Source organism: Sceloporus undulatus, chromosome 3 (assembly GCF_019175285.1).
Source record: "Sceloporus undulatus isolate JIND9_A2432 ecotype Alabama chromosome 3, SceUnd_v1.1, whole genome shotgun sequence".
NCBI classification, from domain to species: Eukaryota; Metazoa; Chordata; class Lepidosauria; order Squamata; family Phrynosomatidae; genus Sceloporus; species Sceloporus undulatus.
This window is the reverse complement of record NC_056524.1, coordinates 180806788-180832206: the sequence shown is the minus strand read 5'-3', so window position 1 is coordinate 180832206 and position 25419 is coordinate 180806788. Positions and strand designations below refer to the sequence as shown.

General features: G+C 38.4%; 1 protein-coding gene across 1 annotated transcript in view; it reads left to right on the top strand.

Moving 5' to 3' along the window:
* PDE6C (phosphodiesterase 6C) overlaps positions 1 to 25109 on the top strand; it is a 108524-nt gene extending 83415 nt beyond the window's left edge. The window contains 19 exon segments of the mRNA XM_042458456.1: positions 1382 to 1456; positions 1554 to 1618; positions 1704 to 1770; positions 4054 to 4101; positions 4242 to 4391; positions 4562 to 4705; positions 4835 to 4903; positions 11157 to 11303; positions 12692 to 12799; positions 12905 to 13014; positions 16261 to 16348; positions 16679 to 16779; positions 18041 to 18148; positions 18676 to 18739; positions 19651 to 19725; positions 19837 to 19920; positions 20704 to 20857; positions 24686 to 24737; positions 25100 to 25109. Coding sequence (XP_042314390.1) covers positions 1382 to 1456; positions 1554 to 1618; positions 1704 to 1770; positions 4054 to 4101; positions 4242 to 4391; positions 4562 to 4705; positions 4835 to 4903; positions 11157 to 11303; positions 12692 to 12799; positions 12905 to 13014; positions 16261 to 16348; positions 16679 to 16779; positions 18041 to 18148; positions 18676 to 18739; positions 19651 to 19725; positions 19837 to 19920; positions 20704 to 20857; positions 24686 to 24705 — 1677 coding nt within the window. The 3' untranslated portion in view covers positions 24706 to 24737; positions 25100 to 25109.
* Positions 25110 to 25419: the final 310 nt, after the last annotated feature.

The window sequence follows — 25419 nt, the reverse complement described above, 5'->3', positions numbered from 1 at the left end:
GAAGGAACTTTTCACATGCAAATTGTAATTGAATCCTAAAAGGAAAATCAAAGTATAACTACAATATAAAATAAGCTTACATGGACATTCACGCCATTAAAGTCAATAAGACTGATTTCTTCAGATAAGGTGTCTTGCATCAAATGTAAATATGGTATGTTGCTTGAATAAAATTAAATTTGCACTCAAATTCTGTTTCAAAAATCTAACATATGGATAAAGCATGCCCATTCAAAACTTCCCTTTCCTTTTGTTCCCTTCTCAAATATTTCTGGCACTTCCATGCCACTGTGGGCTCTGGATATATAATCTTGCATACAGTTATGCTACTTACACTTGTAGAACAGAAGCAGCCTCGCTGATCAAAAGCCAAACCTCTGTTTTCTAGTGTCTCTGTGATTTTTGAAAGAATCAGTGTATGTAGTGACTTGAGTATTGACCTGGGACTCAAGGAGAGTAGGGTTCAAATCCTTGCTTAATTATGAAAACCAATAGGATCACCTTGGGCAAGTCAAAATGTTTCTCAGCCATAGTGAAAGGTAATGGCAAATGGATTCTGAATAAATCTTGCCATGAAAACCCTATGTAGGGCCACCATAAGTCAGAGGAGGCACATAGCAACCAGTTTTTTTTAATATTGTTAAACAATAAACATATAACAACCAAATGAATTATGAGATTATTTTCCAGGAGTCACCTTCAGCACTTGGAAAGTTACATTTTAAAGACATTTGTTGCAGTACATAACTGTTAGTTGCTGTTATAGGCTGCATCCACACTGCAGAAATAATCCAGTTTAATACCGCTTTAACTACCATGGCTCAATGCTATGGAATTTTGGGAAATGTAGTTTTGTGTGACGTTCAGCCTTCTCTGTCAGAGAGCTCTGGGGCCACAACAAACTACAGTTCCCAGAATTCCATAGCATTGAGCCATGACAGTTAAAGTAGTGTCAAACTGGATTATTTCTGCAGTGTGCATGCAGTCATAGCCACAATTTAAAAATTAATTTTTTATTGCTTCTCAAAGGTAATGTGAATTGATACCTTTTTAGTTATGTTAATTTAAATTGAATTCTAAAATTAAATGCTGACATATACTGAAAAGTATAATAGAGAGTAAAGCAGAAGCATGAGCTGCTGTCATAAACATGTAATATTCCTTCTCTACATTTAGTATAGCCCACATCCCTGCAACTATTAAAGCAACAGCATTGCAATCCCACTACAAAAGCTGTGAAGTCATTCCTTATTTTCTTTCATAATGTAATGTAGTTATACTACCATTATTAGGGGAAAACACTATTTTCAAGCAACTACTTCTTTGTAACTAGCCACTTCCATGTGGAACTCCTTGCTAACTCACATGTGATGATTTTCAGGAATTCTATGATGAGTGGCCAATTAAGTTGGGAGAAGCAGAACCTTACAAAGGACCCAAAACCCCAGATGGCAGAGTGAGTAGAGTTCTTTTTTCTTTATCAGTCCAGATCAAAGTTTTGGAATATAATTTTGTTTTCAGATTATTGCAATGCTTTCTCCCCTTGCATTTAGGAAGTCATCTTTTATAAGATTATTGATTACATTTTACATGGAAAAGAAGAAATCAAAGTCATTCCGTGAGTGATTATAAGTAGTCTGTTAGTAGCTAGCTGTGCATATTTAGGCAAAAAGGGCTCATTTTCTCTCATTTTCTTTTTCAAGGTCCCCTCCTGCAGACCACTGGTGTCTTTCCAGTGGGTTGCCAACATATGTTGCTGAAAATGGCTTTGTAAGTTTCAAGTTCTCTCTTTCTTTTTTGCAGCTCAGTACATGTGCATGGTGGAGTATGGGTTTGTGTGGGTTTTCTGCTTAAACTCATTTCTTAAAAGGATTGTTATACAAACAAATCACAACCTAACAACAATTTAAGTATACCCCTGATCAGGCATTGCTTACCTGAGACCCATTCATACTACAGAATTAGAAGTTTCCATGGGATGGAACCATGACAGTTTTAAAAAATGGAATAATAGTGCTATAATTGTGTGATGTGAATGGACCTTTGGTTTTAGTCAATACAGGAAGAAGGGAACTGCTCCTAACCTGCTCCTTGTCTGTGTCACTTTTGTTACCTAACAAATGACATATCTGTAGCAACAAAGTTTCTGTTTATATGGTGAATTAAAAGATGCTGGAATCATTCTAGATAATGTGGAGACTCTGTGCAAAGAACTTCTCCTCATTAGCAGATATGTTGTTTTCCATGTGATGAAAAGAGTGAGTTGAAAGAACAAGGCTAGGTGCCTACCTCTTATGTTGTTTAAAATCAGGGAAGGAACTCATGAACAGGACTTTTACCTATTATTGTTAATTAATTATTTAATTTATATACTGCCTTTCTCCCAGTACAGGGCCCAAAATAGTGCCCCATATTAGCTGGGTTATCAGCTGAATATGGAGCACTATTAGGCTGAATCAAATTGTTTGCCTAAATTGGACCAAAGTAAACCCACTGAAATTAATATAAGTTGTTAAATCATCACTTATTTAAGTGCCATTGATTCAGTAGGTCTTCTTTAATTGGAACTAATAATTGGATGATGATGATGATGATGATGATGATGATGATGATGATCATCATCATCATCATCATCATCATCATCATCATCATCATCATCTTCCTGCCTTTCAATTATCGTTTTGGCTATCCTACCTCTCCCCTAATAATGAAACTCAAAGTAGCTTACAAAAAAACAACCCCAAAACAAATACAGTTACAAGCATTCACAAATACTTAAGTAAAACTTGAGAGCCAGTGATATATTGTCATGTGAGTATTGGACTAGAACTCTCTGGAGACCAGGCTTCAAATCCCCATTCAGCCATGGAAAACCACAAGGTAACCTTGGGCAAGTCACACTCTCTCAACCTCAGATGAAGGCAAAGGCAAACTCCTTCTGAACAAATCTTGCCAAGAAAAAACCCATGACAAGGTCACCATACACTGGAGTTAACTTGAAGGCACATAACAATAAGTAAAACTTTTAAACATTATTGTTAAAATACAATTAAACGATACATAGAATTAAAATTTAATACTATTTATAGCTCCTTATATTTTGTTTACAGTATAGATAATAATTCTCATTATTCAGTTCTCTTGTAGATGGCATGAGACTGAAACATTTTCTTGTCTAATTACACTGTTTCACACTAACAGAATTTTATCACACTTTATTACATTGGTTAAGATACTGGAATCAGAATTGCTTTGCAATGTCTTTTGACTGCTAGCTGGTTTTTAGTGATGGAAAGAACTTCTAAGAGCCCTGTTGGTGCATTGGTTAAATGCCTGCAATGCAGCCACTCACAAACCACAAGGGTATGAGTTCAATACCAGCCACGGGCTCAGGGTTGACTCAGTCTTGTGTACTTCTGAGGTTGCTAAAATGAGTACCCAGCTTGTTGGGGGCAATTAGCTTACATATTGTAAACTGTTTAGGGAGTACTTAAGTCCACTGATGAGTAGTATAGAAATGTACTTGCTATTTCTATTGCTAAAGAATATTTGAGAATTTTTTTAAAAATGAAAGACAAACATGTTTTTTTAAGTGTTGAGAAACCCTGATGAGAACAATCCCAGACCGATGAGAATCTAAATAGTTCAGGACTTAGTCTTCTCAAATTTTGCTCATGTTTGTTTTGCAAAGAAAACAGCCTCTTTACTGCATGGAAACAGTATTTTCTGTGCAGAAAAATCTATTTCCTACACAGAAAGTGCTGTTTTGTGTGCAAAACAACCATGTGTGAATTTTTGCATAAATTACATTCTGAATTGCAAAATAGCCTTTGAAAACAGTGCAGTTTTCAAAGTCTTTCTCCCATTGCTAAAATTACTAGTTTTTTCCTTTGAGAAGAAAATTCTGAAGTTGAGTTACATCTCTACTGCTTTAGGGATCTTCCTTCAAAGTATAAGCACCATGAGATAGAAGAACCCTTATGGGCGAACCACTATAAAGAGCAGAATTTAAGTGTAAGAGCATCTGTTCATGTTGTGTCTTCCTCTCTGTAGATCTGCAATATGATGAATGCACCAGCAGATGAATACTTCAATTTTCAGGTAATCTTTTATTTTATTTTGTTATACACACCATCCAATCCACTATCCAAATAATACTAACGTTACAGTACTTCACATCTTATGGTGTGGTCATCAACTCTGAGCTTTGCTGCACTGCCTTTTCTTTTGCCTTTTTTCAGAAAGGACCTTTTGATGAAACAGGCTGGGTAATTAAAAATGTCTTGTCTTTACCAATCGTCAACAAAAAAGAAGAAATTGTGGGTGTAGCAACATTTTATAACAGAAAAGATGGCAGACCCTTTGATGAATATGATGAACAGATTACTGAAGTAAGCTCAAAAATTTATTGACATTGTCAAGTTATATTTATGTACTGGAAGGAGAAATTACATATGTATATTGGTTAGGCTTACAAGCTTGGACTGGTTCAGTCAGTAGATGTAGTCAATTAAATCCAACCAAAGTATCTAAACAGTTTTATTTCTTTGTACTGTTTCAGATGCTTACACAGTTCCTTGGATGGTCTGTTTTAAATACTGACACCTATGACAGAATGAATAAGCTTGAAAATAGGAAAGACATTGCTCAGGAAATGCTCATGTACCAAACCAAGGCAACCCCTGTTGAAATTCAGAGCATATTGGTAAGTGCCAGTCCAGTTTCACTGAAGGGAATTTTGAATCTTATTGCACAATCAGACAAGCTCACTGTTTCTTTCTTCCTTCCTTCCTTCCTTCCTTCCTTCCTTCCTTCCTTTCTTTTGTTTGTCTAGAAATGGAAGGAAAAATTGAAAGTAGACAATATTGAAGACTGTGATGAAAAACAACTTGTCAAAATTTTGGTAAGTAGCCACTAACATTTCACCTATGATAATCTATGAAAGAATTCACAGGTCAGGACATGCAATTTTACAGCAGTAATCCAGAGAATATTCCTATTAACCTAAGGGAAATTACATATGCATGGAGTAAATATCGGGAAAGTTTGTTTTTTTAAAAAAATGGTACTGTTATTTAAATGGCCAATTCTCACATCAGATTCATATTCTGAGGTAATTTTTTTCCATTTTCCTTCTGCATGAATGACCTCTTTTGACCTAGATAGTGGAATTACTTGTTATGATATATTTGCTCATTGCTTGTGGCACAGATTAATCTGGATTACATAGGTTAGGGATGACAAAGATTGAAACATGTAAGTCTACATGCCCGTTTTGCCACTGATGCATAGAGCAACATGACAGAATAAACCATTATATGCTCCCTGTTTTAGTTAAGATCACACAGATCACTTGTATTGTGTCCTGATTACAAGAAGTGTTTGAGACTTTTTAAAATCCTTGTGAAGGATCTGTCTAGTTCAAGGAGACTCATGAATGTCACTGAAAACTGAATTCTCACATTGTTTCCTCCTATATTGAGTACATGTTGTATATATGTAACAGAACAAATGTGTTGGGACTTCATGGTATGTGTTACCAACCAAATATATAGAATGAGGGTGAAAAAATCAAACATGGTGATACCATGTCAAGAGGAGAACAGGGCATTATAGCCCAGATGGGATGGATTTGACACTGGGATTTTAACCTTGAAAGATCTCTTTCATTTCTAACAATAAAAGACATACACAAAGAATTGTTTAGCCTAAGTGTTTGTCTGGAGAATTAGAAATGAATGACCTTGCTGTCTTTTCAGGCTTAAATCCACTTTAAGTTACTAGCCTCAAGATTTCTTCATTTCAGCAGTATAATTTACAGTAGAGTGGGGCCCATTGTGTTATTACTATTGTTCAAAAAATATGGATGTGGTGGCTCACCGGTTAAGATGCAGGACAGAGTAAGCTCCTGTCATTAGTCCCAGCTTCTGCCAATCTAGCAGTTTGAAAGCATGTAAATGTGCAAAGAGATAAATAGGTACCACTTTGGTAGGAAAGTAACAGAATTCTGTGCAGTCATGCTGGCCACATGACCACCAGATCCATCTTTGGACAACACTGGCTCTTTGGCTTAGTAATGGAAGTGAACACCGTCCTTACATATGAAGATGACTTGACAACCTTGTCAAAGGGGAAACTTTTACTTTTACCTTTTAAAAATTATAGAACCAAAATCCTTCCTAATCTGCAGTAAATCATCCTGAGAGTATTTTCAGATCATCCAGAGGTGACTAGTAGCTCCATCACTTCAGAGTGGTGTATTCAGACTGAGTTTTATAGAAGTTGTTTGTTTGTGTGTTGTGTGCCTTCAAGTAGTTTCTGACTTGTGGTGACCGTAAGATCATACCACAGGATTTTCTTGGCATGTTTCTTCAGAGGGGATTTGCCATTGCCTTCCCCTGAGGCTGAGAGCATGTGGCTTGTCCAAGGTAACCCAGTGGGTTTCAGGGCTGAGCAGGGAATCAAACCCTGGTCTCCAGACTCATAGTCCAACACTCAAACCACTATTTCATGCTAGCTCCATTATACTGGGTTTAATGAAATATTGTATGGAAACTTTCTCAGGGCTGAATCTATTTGGGGAATAGGTTTCAAGCAACTTGGATAGTTCTAGCAAATTATTTCACATAGGGCTTTACCACATGAGAAAAGAAAGCTGAAATGGAGTAGGAACTTTGCAGCTTTCTCCATGCCTCTCCACATGCCATTGTAGAATTTCTGTTCTTTTCCTGAAGGAGATAATCATAAGAGCATGTCTTTTGTCTGTTGGAAAAAAAAATCAATTTGACAAAAGGCACACTTTTATGACCATCTCTTTTGGGAAGGAGAACAGAAATACTCCAAGGGCACATGGAGAGGCATGGAGAAAGCCACTACTCTCCCACTCCTTATTGACTTCTTGTGTGATAAGGTTCTAAACCTCAACTGTATCCTTAAATATAATGTGGATTCAACAGTCCCTAAGTAACAGAGCTAAAGGCAATCCTTGAAATTAACTTTTGTCCTACTCCTACCCTTTTGCTTAGATGCATTAAACAGAGAAGGGGGAGAGAGTAAAGTTGCAGCAGTAGCATCTCTAGCACCATGTTTGTATCAACAAACCTATCTGATATAGTTTTCTTTTTTTCTTTCTCTCTCTCTCTCTCTCTCTCCCATCCCCCAAATTTTAAACTTTACAGTTGTATCCACTGAGTTCAAATCCACTGGGTTATTTTTAGATCACGTCTTTCTTCCATCTAAATAGCAGGCTGGCTTTTTTTTCCTCCACCAATTTTTTTTAATGTCAATGAAAAATACATGCAAATAAATTCTCTATACAGGAGAGCAGATAAATTCACAGTGTGATCTGTCATGCACAGCCTCATTCAACAACTTTATCCTATTAGAAAGCTTGGAATCCCAGCTTGCTAATGGGATAAGGCAGGTGTTGTGTCTTAAAACTGTTATTGCTCCAGCAGTGACTGACTTTTGCCCTTGACCCAGGGACTAGAATAAATATGAGAGGGAACATCAGTATTTGAAAGATAATATAGATGGCATTTAAACATAGTTTTGAAATCTGTAACTGGCTTTGTGCACAACATAGCCATAGCCAAACAATAGCAATTGATGCAGAACCAGCAGCTATAAAATATAGGTCAATTCCAGATTTTGTTTTGGCACACAAAATACTTTGGTCACTCCTACTGAATGACTCATGCGAACAGAGAGATAGAAGAAATGTGACTCTGTTGATTCTTCTGAAGCTCTAAGCAGCTTTTGATACTATGTCTATGGACTAGGAATTGGAGACATCATTTTATGGTTGATACCAGAAGAGTGAATTGGTACTGGGGTACCCACTGCTTGACATCTCAGTATTTATGGACTCAAGGGTTTAATCTGTTCCCATATGCTGTTAGCATGAAAATGAAATTATTGAATATAGGTATATGAGATCACTCATAAACATGGGTGGATGACAGTCAGCTCTACATATCTTCTCCACTTAATTCAAGTGAGGAAGTGAACCTGCCATGCTAAGGCTCCAACATAGTTCAGGACTGGCTGAGGGCCAACAAACTGAGGGTCAGTATAGATAAGGTGGAGATGCTGTTTGTTTTCCTGTCTGGCATATGGTTACACTTCCTCTCAAATAAAATCTTCATAGTTTGTGGGGAATCTTTGAATCAAGGGAGTAGAGAACACTTTTCACCAGCTTAGGCTGGTCTGACAACTGTGACGCTACCTGAACAGAGATAGCACTGCCTCAGTGATCTACACTCTAGTAACTGTTAGGCTGGACTACCACAATTTAGTCATCCAAATGTTACAGAAACTGCAAGTAGTTCTGAACTTGGTTGCTAGATTATTAATTGGGGCACCAGGCATTAAGATAATATTATAGTGGCTCTTCTGCAACTGTCCTGATTGTGCTCTGTTTCCAGGACCACTTTAAGGTGGTGGCCTTAAAACCCACCAGAGCATGAAGCCATACTACCTGAGCATTCACCTGTCTCCACATGTGTCTGCTCATTATGTGAGGTGGTCCTTGTCAGAGGTACTTCTCAGGGTTTTGCCACTTTCTAAGCTGTGCCAGATAACCACTGAAGAAAGGGCCTGTTCTGTGATGAGGTCCTGAGCTACCCTCAGAGATGCTCATCTCACACCTGCCTTGACATCTTTTTGGAAGACAAAGATCTTTTAAATTTCTTGTACTTTCAATTTTCACCCCTAAAATGTTTCTGTTAATCTGTTCTTATTTGCTTTTATAGGGTTGCTGTTTTTAGCTAATTTCAACATGTTCACTTTTTATGGAGTTGTTTCTGTGTTGTTGTAAGCTACCTTGATAATATATTTTAAAAGTAAAATGTATGTTTGATGCATAAAATATTCAGTGTTTGCTATGGTATATTGTTGTAAATTATACGATGGAGCACAATAGGCAAACAGGAGATCAAAACCTAGGGGATTGTTTTTCATTGGTTCAAGATAGTGTCCTAATTCCAATCATTACTCCCAACTAGAGGTGACCCCTTGAATCAGTGGGAACCTGGCAAGTTAACATTTGTTTAAGTTCTGTTGATTCACTGGAGCTATTCAAGTTGGGGGTAAACTACTGGATTCAGTCCATGAAAGCAAATACAATCATAGACCAGTTCAAATATTTCTGGAAGCCTGAAAATGTTCCAAAGCTGCTTCCCAACAATTCTGCTATTATTAGTAGCATTATTGTCTTCTACTGATCATGGAAATTTATGTGCATTATGTAACTAATAATGGATGCTACTGCTTTCCATTTATTTATCCTGCAGGACTACTATCATGTCCCTGCATGGGCAGGGATACGGTAGTCCATTACAACAATTGTCACCTGTCTGATTTCATGGCTGATTTGTGGATGGTAAGATCCTCTCAGATTGAACATAGGTGGGGATAAGCTTTTTAAATGTTACTATGATATTGTGACAAAGAACCAGCCTGAAACATTCTGCTGCCAGAAACAAACAACAGTGTTATGCTCCTCTTCCAGTCTACCTACACAGATATTAATTAGTTTTCAAGGGGATTAAAGGTGGTGTGATGGATGTTTATCTTGCCACGGTATGTACAGACACAAACTTTACCACCCCACCCCCCAGATACAGAGAAGTTTATCACACGGGAGGAATTTCTCTTAATTTCAAATGAAAAGAAAGTGGGGCCAGAATGCATTTACGTGAATTCACTAGTTCAGCGAATTTACATGAACGCAAATTGCGTTCGAACTGGCTTCCCATTGCCTGAAAATAGCATGCCATTGCCCGAATTTGCATGTGGTAGTCTATCACTCAATAACGTTAAACCCCATGATTGCGCTTGGATTGCCATTGGATTATATTTCCAATTTCCCTCGTCTAATAAACTCCAGAGTTTGTCCTGCTGTTGCCTCTAGTCAAAAGCTTTTGTAGGCTTCTGAAGCAAATAATTTTTTTTATCTACAAAATTGTTTCATTTGAAGTGGAAGTGGGATGAATACACGCACACGCACACACACACACACACACACACCCCACAACGGAGAAGTGATCCATCTCAATTGATTTTTAACTGGGGGTGTGTGTGTCTTCTGACAAAGGCAATTTGTGATCCATCAAGCTGAATATAACTTGTCAAACCAGCCACTCAGCAGACCTTCTGTTTTTGCTGCTTTGAGACTGACATTCCAGAGTTAGGATTAATGATTGGATTTAGGCCACTATCTTGAACTAATGAAAAACAATCTCCTAACTTTTGTTCCCCCATTTGCCTATTGTGCTCCATCACAGAATTTACAACAATATACCAGAGCAAACACAAAATATTTTATGAATCAAATATACATTTTACTTTTAAAATATATCATCAAGGTAGCTTACATGTACACTCACACAGAGAGAGATTTTAAAAATTAAAAAGGGTAGAGAATAAGTTCAGGCATCTGACAACCACAGTGTGTGTTTGGCAACCTACATTCACAGATTGCAATGATCTAATCTAATTTATACCTTTAATCTATAATGCAAAGAGTTCCCTGGGGCTAGTTATGTGGCCCTGACATCTTCCATACTTCCGAAATGCCTCTTTTTCTCTCTGAAGCTTCTGAGAGCAATGATTCATCTTTTAAATATGACAGAATGCTTCCCTGCATTGTTTAACATTTAAAAATGCCCATGTCTCAAAAGCAGAAGTAGACTTCCAGCTACTTCATTCCCCCACCCCACCATTTCCCCACATTTCTGGCAGCCTATGCACCCCCAAAGGCAGCAAATTCATTCCCGGATCCCCCACAGTTATGAAGAATAATCCAAGCGCTAGAGTCAGAGTCTAAAGTCAGGCAAGGCAAACCCATGCAAACACTAGAGTCTAAGTCAGACAACACAAACCCAGGCAAACACACACGCAAGCATCATCTCACAGATACACAAATCTACTTTGTCATTCTTTACAAATAAATTTGAAAGTTCTGAGTAGCTTAGTATGCAGCGTTAATGCTGTTTGAAACTTGAGAACCATACACAAAGTATTGATTCCAACCTGTCAGCAAGGCCAAACCCCCATGCAGAAGTTAAAAGCTGGGAAATGATACCTGCTTAATCTCTGTTACATATCATACTGAAATATTCTTATGTTCTCCTTTCGACCCTGTCATACAACAGAAGGAGGAGCTGCCTGAACCAAAGGAAGTAGAACTTTATGAATTTCGCTTCAGTGACTTCCCCGTGACAGAACATGAATTGATCAAGTGTGGAATAAGACTCTTCTTTGAGATAAATGTCGTGGAAAAGTTTAAAGTACCAGCAGAGGTCAGATTGATTCCCCCCCTTCTTTTAATAAGATTAGTTCCATCTCAGGTAATGGCATATCATTACCATCACATACCTATACTTAGTCCACAACAGCAATGACAGACTGGCTATTGTTTTTCTTGACTGTGTCATAAATCAAATCCAAAAATCTGAGATAGATCTACTGTTGTATGCTCAACGGTACACAACTTTGGATAATCTTACCTGTATTAGCAGCAACAGCATCAGATTGGCATGCAGGTCCAACTCTATGATACAGCTGAGCAATGTGTGGTCCTCTAGGTATTTTTGGAACTGCAATTATTAGAATCCCTCACTTTGAATATGCTGGCTGAGGCTGATGGGAGTTGTAGGTCAAAAACATCTGGGGAAAGCACAGATGCTCACTTCTGCTTTATGCCAAGGGGAGGTCCACAGAGTAAGGTTAGAAGTGGTTAAGAGACAAAATAAATGAAAGTCTGTAAAGAAGAAGGAGGTGGCACATTTTGTAATCCAGTGGAAAGGACTTCTTCAGACAATGCTTTCACTTGCACTCTTTTGTATTGGATTCTATACTTCCATAAATAGGAGTACAAGGATAATCGTGCCTCTGAAAATTCAGGCATATTACAGTTACATGATCCAGTTTGAGTCATAAGTATTGCCACATCTAAGATCTAGTAATTTCTGACCCAAATGTTATAGTTGCCAGAGGCAACCCTGCCAGCTGAACTAATAATCCTGTGCTCTGCAGCCCATTCCATCAAAAAAATTATTCTCTGTAAACCATGTGATCTTTATTATCAGTTGTACATCAGTGAGGAAGTGCCTTAGTGGAGTTGTCATTAATTTCAAAAAGGTTTGTGGAGGACATCAGTGAAGATTATATGACCATCTAGATGTTGTTAAACTACACCAGGTAGGACTGGTGGGAGCTTTAATCCAACATCATCAGAAGAGCTGCATTTTGTCAATGGATCAATATTTGTACAAACTCATGGAAATTTATACATTGAAAAAATGCTCATAAATATACTTTGGTCAATGGGGGAATGTATGCAAAATGCACAATTTGAGAAAATATGCACAAGAATGCATATATTTGGGTCAGTGTGCTCAGAAATGCATACAAGCTTCCTTGTTAGAAATAAAACCCATAACGCAACATGTTTGGGAGTTAGAACAAATGGTGAGGTGGAAATTAGAGAAGCACAACAATTTTTAAGTTTGCAGATGCAATCTGTGCAGTCCTAATACAGTAATGCCGGGAGAGAGGTCTGAGTCTATCTTTACATGTACAATTAGAAATCAATTTTGTATATAACAACTTTTAATAATTATGGTGAAATAGTTTCTTATAAACAATGTTTACATTGTAAAAGATTAAATGGTTTTATTTGTTGCAGGTCCTTACAAGATGGATGTATACAGTGAGAAAGGGGTATCGTGATATCACTTACCACAACTGGCGGCATGGCTTCAATGTTGGGCAAACCATGTTTACTCTTTTGATGGTACAGTTTGTTACTCTGGGCCTATGTCCAAGTTTGCTTTTCACTGCAATATCTTATAAATCACATGTAAGATATGACAAGTAAAGAGAAATCTTGTTCTTACAGACAGGAAAAATAAAGAAATATTACACGGACCTAGAAGCCTTTGCTATGGTAGCTGCTGCTTTCTGCCATGATATTGATCACAGAGGAACCAATAACCTGTATCAAATGAAGTAAGTAGTATCTGTTTACATGTGCAATTTGATCAATGTCTGAGTTGTCAGATGGATGGCATTTGGCACTGCAAAGCAATCATACTTCAGATATTTAAATCTCATTTAACAAACTAAGAAGAGCCCTGACCTCAGGACCAACTGGTCTATCCTCTTGTTTTGCATTATGGCTTGAGAAAGTACTGGTTAGGATTTGGGAACAGCCTAACCAGTCAGAGCTTGGGAAAATATTGGCTGGGAGACCCTCATAGTTGTAGTTAAAAAGAGAGAGGAGTAATCTTTCTAAACTCTGAACCAGATGCCTCTAGGAAGCCTCCAAACTTCATATGCAGTCAATAGTCATCTTCTCCTGTTTTCCAGCAAGAGATATTCAGTGGCATACTACCACTCATCCTGGAGGTACAATATTGTCCTCATGACTCTGTCAGTTGGTAGGCTTTCTCTCCATGAATTTGTGTGATCTTTCTTTCAAACTATCACAACAGCTTCTCGCAGTAAATTCTACATGTTAATCAAATTTGTGTATTATTAATTATGCACCACAGGAACAATGCTTCCCCCCCCCCCATTTATCTGTTCTGATTCACCCGCTAGACACTTTTGTTGAATATCACCAAATTATAACAGTGGGAGAGAAGGAAAGCTGCTTCCTTCCAATCTTGCATGGAAGTAAATAGCTCCCAATGATTATGTAACATTTAAAATTATATTTCTACTATTATTCACAAGCTAAAACCATAAATATTGTCAAGGTGGGGGCAAACACTGTTTACCCCATGAATTAGAGGAGGGCAGAGTATATCCCTTCCTTACAAGTGTCACTGATATAGCCTTATTTCTTTCTCATATGGAAATCAATGGAAACCAGTTACTTTTATGGAACAAAGTAAATCCTGCCAAACTCATAGGAAAGTCACTAGAACAATTTGTAAATAGAAAGAAGATAAGAAAATGATTCTTTTGGAACATGATTAGGGGCCTTGCTACTGATTGGTGGATTTTTCTGACACTAGTAGTTTTGGTATTTTAAAATGTTTTAATGAATTGTTTATTAAGGCATTTCTCTCCAAAACAACACAAGAGCTTCCCTGCTATAACTAAGAATTACCACTGAAAATTTTCAGAGAATGTTGTTGGTGGAGAACCAACTCTGGCTGCATCTGCACTGCAGAATTAACAAGGCTTGACACCATTTTAGCTGCCATGGCACTATGCTATGGGATTCTGGGGTTTGTAGTTTGTTGTAGCACCACATCTCTCTGACACAGAAGGCTAAATATCTCACAAAGCTACAAAACTCAGAACTCCATAGCATTGAGTCACAGCAGTTAAAGTGATGTCCAAGTGCATTATTTATGCAGTGCACATGCAGCTTGTAGCAATCAGGGCCAGTGGCAGACTGCAGTAGCCCTCAGGGATGGTACTGTTGGGTACCAAATTTCTGGGTACCCACACTGCCACTGCCACCAGACCTCTGTCCTACTTGGCTCAAGTACTGTTGCCAAAATCTGATCCCATAACCACCATCCACCTGGCTACTGATTCCTCCAGTTACTGTTGATGGCTGGCCTCATTCTGTTTGGCTGGATGTGTTTTTCTGAACAGCTCTCCACTCTGCTCTCTGCCATTAAACAGCAATATGTAGCATGGCAGCCTTGCTCCCATTCAAAAGCATTAGGATAGCTATTCAGAGAGGGAATATTTTTGGGAGGTGGTGAATTGAGTGGCTGTGGTAGCAGCCAGTGGCACTTCTGAATAGATAACAAGATAATGCTCTCTCTGTGTGGGATCCATTCACCTTTTACATAATCCCAAATCCAATGTCTGATTCCATCTTGGCATTGGTTGAAGCCCGGGATTTGCATACACACACACCCCTTTCACGGATGAAACATGTGTAGCTAACTAGCTATGCAACATCAGCCGAGTTAACTGAGTACAAACTATTTTGGCACTTTGAATTTAGTTTACAGCAACTGAGGCACTATACAGACGGGCACTATAGTGAGCCCTCATCATGTGTGAGGGGTGGCACATCCAAACGCCCCTTGCCCTTCACACGTGACGATGGCGTCAAAATGGTGGTGCCCTGTATAGATGTCATAATCGCACCGCAAGAAGAACCTGTTTTGTGCACGTACTTTTTGCTCTGCGAGGAAGTCCTGTGGTCTGGAGGCTGCAGCTTCCCCATGGAGCAAAGCAAGGCTCTGGGAGACCGTCCTTTTTGGACGGTCTATCCCACGCCTGAGGTAAACTGAGGACGAAGGAGAAAAGTGGGATGAGGGGGACAGAAACCTTGGGGCATTATAAAAGCAGCTGAAAAGTGGGACAACAGAGGATTAATCGTGATGCTTCTTGTCAAACTGGGACAGTTGGGAAGGTATGCATTTGGGGTAATTAAAATGGTGCTTGGCTTTCGCAGATGACCAAACACTGTCTTAGGGTGCATCTACACTGTAGAAATAATGCAACTTGACACCACTATGAGTGCTATATCTCCATTCTGTGGACTTCTCAGATTTATAGTTTTACATGGTCTTTAGCCTTTACTGCCAAAGAGTGTGAGCCAGTGTGGTGTAGTGCTTTGAGCATTGCACTATGACTCTGGAGACCAGGGTTTGATTCCTGCTCAGCCATAAAACCTACGACGTAATCTTGGGCATGTCACATGCTCTCAACCTCAGGGGAAAGCAATGGCAAGCTTCCTCTAAACAAATCTTGCCAAGAAAACCCCATGATAGGTTCACTATAAGTCAGAAATGACCTGAAGGCACGCCACACACACACACACACACACACACACACACACACACACACATGCCAAAGTGTGCTGGTGCCTCACAAAACTAAAAATCCTAGGGTTCTGTAGAATGGGACCATGCCAATTAAAGTGATGTCAACCTGCATTATTTCTACAGGGAAGATGCACCTATAGTTCCTGCTTAAAAGTCAGCAATCTGCCAGAAACCTTGCCCAAGAGAGTGGCAGAGCTGAGAATGGAGCCTCCTGAGCAACTAGGCCCTTGGCTGCTACTTGACCCTGCTATGTTCTGATACTGGTGCCAGGTTCTGAAGTCAGGAATGGAGCAGCAGGAAGGCATGCAATTATCACTACAAGATTAAAATTGGTTGCCTATTGAGAAGTGAAAAAAGCAAATTGATGGGTATACATACTACAGTGAATAAGACTAGGCTCCAGAATAAGACAGAATAAAATCTTTTATCATATGTAATTATATTTCAACAGGTCTGCAGCTCCATTGGCAAGACTTCATGGCTCTTCCATTTTAGAAAGACATCATCTAGAGTATAGTAAAACATTGCTACAAGATGAGGTCTGTGCCTGTTTCTGATTTATTTCTTTTTAGTTACTTGGTGCAGATAGTGTTTATATTAGCCACTGTTAAACAGCATAATCAATAGATTTATGTACTGCTGTTCCAGCTATTGGGCACTTTGATATTACATAATTTGAGGAAATATTTTATCTTGGTCTTAATTTGATTTTAGGTAACTTGTGGAAATATTAAAGTAAACATTCTTGAATTACAGCATATTACTTGGCTTGTATATGTTACATACTTTTACATAATTATAACAAACTATCTTGTTCAAAAACAAAAATCACTGAGCAATATTGATTTGTAAAAATCTTTATCTTGCAGAGTTTAAACATCTTCCAGAATCTAAATAAGCGCCAGTTTGAAACCGTTTTACATTTATTTGAAGTTGCAATCATAGCAACTGATTTGGCTTTATATTTCAAGTAAGTCCTAACTTTCTACTAAAATATTACTATTGTAAACCATTTTCATTTGCAGTTCTCAGCATGTGCAGAATTGTATTTTTATTTTTGTAGATGCACATTCCCATTCTTTGAGCCTCTTTTGTTATACATTTTTAAAAGTTTAATAAAAACTAAAGCAGAAACTTACCAAAAAATGTCCTGAATTCTGTTGCTAGTTCTATCTAAATTAGACCCACTGAATCAACGGGATTTACCTATATGTTGACTATGGGTCGAAACAGAGGGGCCCAATAAAGCAGGCCGCTGCCGCCACTCTGGCGCAATTCATGCACAGGCAGCCACACATGCCTGGCCCTCATTTGGCCCGACGCCATGGTTTTGAATCGGGCCGGCAAAAAGAGTGGTATTTTTTCATTCCTTTTTGGCCTGGTTCATTGTAAAAGATGTGGCCTTAGTGTGGTTTCTAGCCACGCTCAAGGTGTGCATCTGGAGACTGTTTTATTTGGCCCATTTGTTTTGTGCCTTTATTGCTGTTGCTGCTGTTGTGTGTCTTTAAGTCATTTCTGACTTATGGTAACCCTAAAGTGCACCTATTGTGGGGTTTTCTGGGACTGAGAGAGTGCGATTTGTCTAAGATCATCCACTGAATTTCCATGGCCCAGCAGGGAATAAAACCCTGATCTCTAGAATTGTAGTCCAACACTCAAACTACTACACCACTCAACAATTCATTGAATGGATCTATTCTAATTGGGACTAACCAACAGGATTCCAGCTTATATTTTTAATGTTTGACTTAATTTTTTAATATTATTTTGCATTTTTTCTGGTTACATTTCAGTTGGAGGTTTGTCTTCTCTGTCTACTTTGAAAAGGGGCATTCAAATGCACAGGACACTGTAGGCTAAATGCCTGGCCTCCCACCTGCAGCTGTTTGTGCCACCAGAAAATTTGCTCTGGAGGGTTTCTCAATCCTTTGCAGCTGTTATTGAGAGGGCATGGGAGGGCTGCTGGTTCTGCTAACTGGAACACTTCTGTCAGTTAAAATGCTGATGATAATGTCCTAGCATGATTTTCCTGGAAGAATTAGGCCATCAGGTCATTACCACAGTAACAATTAAAACCACTGCATAGTATTCAGTCCATCAATTTGTTCTTCTTTATGCAAGGCCTCAGGATCTACTCTGAGAGTCCTTAGGATGGGCTCTGGAAAATAAAATGCCTAGGTAAGCCATGAAAGAGACCATGCATTGTCGTAACAATCATAATATGTTCACAGGAAAAGGACCATGTTCCAAAAGATTGTGGATGCAATTGAAAAAATGGAAAAAGAAGAGGATGCAATTAAATATATATCTATGGACCCAACCAAAAAAGAAGTAATCATGTAGGTCAAAACCCTTATACACATGTTGTTGTGGTTGTGTGCATTCCAGTAGTTTCTGACTTATACTGATCCTAAAGTGAACCTATTGCAGAGTTTTCCTGGGCTGAGAGTTTATAACTCACCCAAGGTCACCCAGTGAGTTTCCATGGCTGAACAGGGATTCTAACTCTGATCTCCAGAGTAATAGCACAGCACTCAAACCACTATGCCACACTGACTCTATTTTACACTACTAAATATTATTTTACAATACCACACTATGTACAGTCGGCCCTTCTTATACATGGATTTTTTAATACATGGATTCAAGCATCCACAGTTTGAAAATGTTCAAAAAAGTATAAATTTACCTTGATTTTCCATTTTTTATAAGGGACACCATTTTGCTATGTCATTATATTTAATGGGACTTGAGCATACACGGATTTTGTTATACATGGTGGATTTTGGAACCAAACCCCAGAGTATAATAAGGGTTCACTGTACTGTTTTTCCCTCTTTCTAAAATCTATTATCATTGTTCAAAGGGCTATGATGATGACTGGCTGTGACTTGTCTGCAATCACTAAACCTTGGGAGGTACAAAGTAAGGTGAGTATCCTCAGCAATTAGTGTGACTTAGAACAGCAGTTATACAAAATAATGAGTACTTTTCATAGTTTTTTAAACATTTGACGTTGCAACAGGCACACGTATATTTGAAGATGCTTATTTTTCAAATCTATTTTCTGCTTTTTTCTTTCCTTTTTTAATTGTGTCTTCAGAATTTAGTTTACTGTAAACTAAATGCTGGTACAGAGAAAACCAACAGCTTAAAAAGAGACAAGAGAAAACCAACTCTCTCTCTCTATATATGTGTGTGTGTGTGTGTGTGTGTGTCTTTAAGAACACAAGAGCAGTTTTGCAGTGCATCTAAACTATAGAAATAATGCAGTTTGACACCAATTTAGGTGCTCCCATCCTATGGAATCATGGAATTTGCAGCTTTACAAGGTCTTTTAGCCTTCTCTACCAGAGTGCTGGTGCCTCACCAAACTATCAGTCACAAGATTCTGTAGGATGGAGCCATGACAGTTAACGTTGTGTTAAAATGTGTTATTTTTACAGTGCAGATGCACCCCAAGAGTTTATTTAGTTCAGCTGTGGGAAAAGCTATGGCTGTTTAGATATTCAGGCCTACTATTGCCATAGCCCCAGTAAAGATTTTAAATATTGGTGATACTTACTTGTTTAATATAATAGTTAACTCTAATGTTTAGATCTATAATTCTATCATCCTCAGAATCAGAGGATGGGCTTTAAGATATACAAGTGAGCACAAATGACTGTGTTCATCTCCATTCTAATTGGTGAAAGTCAGCTGGGAAAAGCTGGTTTGTCTACCAAGGGTATGGAAACATTATTATAGTGAGAGAGATTGAGAGAGAGAGCAAGGTTGAATTTTGTTCTAGTTTATAGTAGCTGCGCTGAATCTTCCAATAATAGTTACTGATCATTCTCAGGTTGCCATTATGGTAGCAAATGAATTCTGGGAGCAAGGTGATCTTGAACGAACGGTCCTACAGCAGCAACCAATTGTAAGCATTTCGTTATATTATATACCATTGCTTTCAGTTTGTTTTGTTTTTAAAAAGTGAGGAATCAAACTTCTAGAATTTCTACCAATTTTTCTCTTGATTCTTTTATAGCCCATGATGGACAGGAACAAAAGTGAAGAATTGCCCAAGCTTCAAGTTGGTTTCATTGATTTTGTATGTACCTTTGTGTACAAGGTAAGTTGGTGTGTCTACCTTAATATTACTCCGTTTTGATCATACAGAGCATTTTGTCCTTTTCTCTTTATTATAGAAACATGGCTGTACATGATTAATTGAGCATCATATGTGTATGAATATCTTTAAATTTTAAATTCAAAGATATAGCTGTGTTATTCTGGAAAGTGTGCAAAGCGACTCAAGTCTCAAAGGTGCTACAAGATCTCTTTGCATACTAAACATTTGAGTCTCCTTAAATGCGTGCTTCTAATACTATTCGGTGTTTTTCATAGCAAGCTGTTTGACATGCATTTGCCTAGCAAAAAATAATACTAAATTATTGTAGTCCCATCACTAAGGAAAAAACTAGATATTCATCAATAAATTCATGGCTTCCATTGCCATATTTTCCTCTTGGATTTAATGTGGCACATTTGCAAGGGAGAGAGATGGGTGATGCATTACGTTCCCCACAGACACTTGCCCACATTTGATTAGGAAATCCAGGGAAACAGTAAAATGGTAGGTGAGAGGAGGAACAAGCATTCTACTCCTATGCATTGTTCTCCTCTGTTTAGATGACCCTCTCCTTAGCATGTCAGAAGCTGACACAGGACTAAAACTCCTGTTTGTTATGCAGCATTCAGTTATGCCTACATCTTTCAGACAAACAAAATAAATCTCATTTTGGCTCTGGGTCTTCAAAACTAAAGGTCATCTATACAGACCAGAAATGTCTATTATCATTACAAATGCCTGGTTTTTACCACAAATGGCCAACAATCTGCACTGTTTACTTAGGAATTTTCAAGATTCCACAAAGAAATCACGCCAATGTTTGATGGTCTTCAAAACAATCGGGTAGAGTGGAAATCACGAGCTGATGTATATGATGAAAAAATGAAAGCCATTGAGGAAGAGAAGAAAAGGCAGGAGGAAGAAGCTGCCAAAAAAGGTTAGATTTTTTTAATGTATTAAATTATATATATGAGGCAATCACCAGGCTTCTGAAAGTTTTTTGATTCACTTGCTAAACTTGATATTTAAAAATAAATAAATAAATCACTGAACTGTACTTAGTGAGCACTAAATATCACATGATATATCACATAATAGCATGGGACTTGATACGACACAGGATGAAAAAGAGATTGGTAAAAGCACCCTCCCTGCCTCTGGACTACTAGCTGTTTTGTGAATACAAAGATAGGCTTGTTTGTTGATTTGTTTCAAGAAAACAGCAGTTAAAAGTTGGCATTGCAATCCTAGTCTTGTCTATTCAGAAGTAAGTTCCATTGAGTTCCCAGGTAAGTAGATATAGGACTGCAGCTCGACTGTAACATATTTAGTGGCAAAGTGGGACATTCAGAAGTAGAATGGGGAAAAGTGAAGTTGCCTTCTACCTTTGAAAAGACATCAGCAAAGTTCTCATTTACACAGTGCAGAAAAAAAATACTATCAGAAAACTGGAAAAATGTATTTGTTAAACCACTTTAAACTACCCATCTCTTTCTATCCTGCCCTTTGTCATACAAGTTAAAACAGTAAGCAAATTAATTTACAGTCTTTAGACATGGACTTTTCTGGCAAAGACTAGGAAAATGACATCAGCTATGGAATAAACAACATTTTGTGCTGAAAACATATGCAGGGGTAGCCTTGTTGGCAATATCATCCAAAACCCACAAAATGGCAATACCATTTTTGGCAAGACCAAGCAAAATGTACAAAATGCATGATGCAAGCTTTCAAAGCTTAACTGGCTTCTTTATTAGGCAATGGTTACAGGAGAAAGAAAGAGAAATATGACAATGTTAGAGTCACAGGTCTACATTTTGTCAAGATGTTGCTGTTTTCAGTTAAGATGGTATGGAGGGACATCCATGAGGCAGAGGCCATTTCCTTTGGCCATGTGGACTCTGGGAGTCATGGTTCTGTGAGACTACTCCTACTCCATAGTTGCAAAGGGCAGAGGCAGCCTGGAAATCTAAGATAGCATATTTCTGTGTTGCTAATGGGGTTTGAATTTTATTTCCTGGACTTTAAGACTCTTTGTCTCCCAGAGCTCACATGACCAAAAGGAATGGCCTCTGCCTGCATATAGCTATCCATATCATCTTCACTGAGAACACACGCAGGACTGTACACTCTAAGATCATCATCACTTTCTTTCTCCTATATAATTTCTAGCACCTTTGCCTGATCAAGAGCTTTGAAAGCTTGTGTTTTATGTGTTTCGGCTGGCCCAATAAAGGGATTGCTGTTTTGTGGATTTTCAGTGTTATTTGATATTTTATGCTGTTTTCACTGCTTCAATAGTCTAGGGGATTTTTTTTTAAAGATACATGTTGTTTTCTTGCTATTCCTTTCACAAATCAGAGGCCAAAATCAAGCACAGCCTTTCCAAAAACAATAGAAAATACTGCTGGACCTCTTATACCAGCTGGGACTGCACATTCTGGATTTCATTATTTCTCAAGCTATTAATCAGAGTCATAAAAAGGTGATTGACTCAGTTCATCCAAGGCAGCCCATGTGTCTAACTAGATTTGTAAGTGAAAGCAGAAAGTGGATGCAAGTGAGAAAGTATTCTCCACCTACATTCCTTTGCTTTGAAAGGGATACAGATTCGTGAGCACGTTCTGATGCACAGTGCTGCTGTTTCCATGGAATAAGTTACATATCATGCGCTAACTCAGAGCCAATAATTCAGTTTCCCTGTTCTAGCATAGCAATTAACAAGCCCCACATGTTATTGTTCAATTAAATTAAAAGAATCGGTTGCCTTTCTTCATTCTTTGAAGAATGCCCATGCCTTACTCTCTCAGTTTGTTTCAACATTTGGGGAAGATGACAGCTCTGCATATCACTCCTCAAGAATAAAAAAGTTCATTGAGATTCCACTTATCCTTCCATGAAACCTAATCCTCCTTTAAAGCTATATAAGCAAGTGGCTGCGTCACAACACCTTGTGACTTTGGAATGCTATAAACTAATGGTACATTTTGTGCAAAAGGATTTTTCACCCCTCTGACATGAATCTACTGCCAACTTGTTCATCTGTCTGGATGACCTACATTTGTAATCTTTTAAAAGAAATGGAAGGGGAAAAAAATCTCTGCTGAATTTCTCCAAGGTATTGTGAAACTGAGCCTACTGGCAGTTTTCAGTTTGTTTCCTAATAGCATGGCATTTGTCCTTATAGCATGTAATTTGTCTCTGTTTTTCCCTTCATTTTCTCTAAAACTGATGATATAGGTTATCTACTTATATCTACTAAATCCAGTCGTTAATTTTCACTGGCAGATGTGGTTTTCCCCTTCCCACTGTGACACCCTGCTGCATCCCTAAAACTTCATCTGTTTGGCTGGGGAACCCTCTGGCAAAAGTTGAAGAGAGGAAGAAAGTTGGGTTGTGCTAGCACTGCATCACCCACAAGATGTTGAATCTAAGCCTACATTGTTAAGAAAATTTAGAACTTAATTTCCCCCCCCCCCCCAATAACTTTGAGCCAGCATGATGTAATGGTTTGAGCACTGGACTAGGACTCTGAAGACCAGGGTTTGAATCCTGGCTCAGCCATGGAAACCCGCTGGGTGACCCTGGGTAAGTCACACTCTCTCAGCCTCAGAGAATGGCTAAAACCCCTCTGAAGAAACCTGCCAAGAAAACCCCATGATAGGGACGTCAAAGGCTGAAAACAACTTGAAAGCACAGAACAACAACGAAATAATTTTGAGAACCAGCATGGTGCAGTGATTTGAATGTTGAGCTCAAATCTCCGCTCAGCCATGAAAACCCACTGGGTGACCTTGGGCACGTCAGACTCTTTCCTCCTCAGAGGAAAGCAATGGCAACCCTCCTCTGAACAAATCTTGCCAAACAAAGCCTATGATACATAATGTTCACCCTAGGGTTGCCGTAAGTTAGCAACAACCTGAAGGCACACAGCAACAGCAGAAGCAACAACATTAACTTTGAGATAAAAATCTGCTTCTATAAAAACATTTGTATAAGTAGGTCAGTATGAGACACATGGAAATAATACTATGGAAATATTATTATGGATATACTATAGTCAATAGGCATATATAGTCATGGAATGTTAGACTGAAATAGTAAGATCATCACATAAATTTTCCAAAATTCAAAACAGGGGTCTTTAAAAAGACAGTAGATCTAAGACTTGTACTGTGTGGGGGGGTTTGATACTTGCATCTAGGTTTATTAAGCCATTGCACTAAATAATAGTACAATCTAAAAAAGGAGTCAGGTGTGCTGTAATGATTTGGACTGCAACTCTGGAGACCCGGATTCAATTCCCGCTCGGCCACGGAAACCCACTGAGTGCCCTTGAGCTACTCACATGCTCTCAGCCTCAGAGGATGGCAATGGCCAACCACCTCTGGACAAATCTTGCCAAGAACCCCATGGTAGGGTCGCCATGAGTCAAAAATGACTTGGAGGCAACCAACAACAAGCAACTTAAAACCATTAAATAACTCCAGCAAGGTTTGTGACTGGTGATCAGTGTGGCAGGACTGGCAGGAAATGTTACACTACACATTTGTGGACCACCTAGTTGTGATACTGTGCTGGATACACTGAAACTTCTTGATTTTCAAAATAAGATTGCTGAACCACTAGTGGAAAGTTCAGAACAGAAAAATAAACAGGATGATATATTACAAAATTAAAATCAATATTTTGAATATCATGCTGTTATTTATATCAAAACATTCCAGAGGGTAGGCCACTGATCGTGTGACATGTTTCAATGCAGGTGGAAAGGGTCGAAAATAACCTAGTAACATGGTGATCCACAGCTTTCAAATGTAAGTTTTAATTCTAATGTTGGTATGTCAGTTTAAATGGACCAGAAAGCAACAATTTGCTCTCCTGCTACTTTTTGTACCAGCAGTTAAGTATACCTAGTCACTGAAACTTTCCAGTAAAAGTGGTTCAGTGTGTGTTTGCCCTTTGAGAAGTTTTCATATCATGTCTCAAACTGTATGGCAAGTAATATTTGGCTGCTCATCAAAGAGTGCAGAATTGCTGAGAATGTGTCACGTTTTCAAGTGGTCAAACACACATACTTTTCATGCCATTGAGTAAATACCTATAAGGTATATAATGCATGCTGATAACATGAATGTACATTTTACCTTACTAACACTTCTTTTCTGCTTTTTATCAGCTGAAGCAGCAAATGCAGGAGGTGGTGGTGGAGGAGGAGGTGGTGGTGGTGAAGAAGGCAAATCAAAAACATGTACAATTTTATAATTAACTTCAGTGGCACTAAAATAATGACAAGATCAAGGACTATACATGTGCTACGCTGGAAGAAATCTAAGAAGAACCTTCAGTGAGCCCAAGGATTTCTGTAAATCATAAAGTAGCATAGACTATTCAGTCCTTGGACACCTGCCATTACTAATGGAATTGAATGCGGTAGCGTCCACTGAAAATTCAGAAATTACGACAAACGGATGGAATATAATTTTTGTCAAAGAGGAT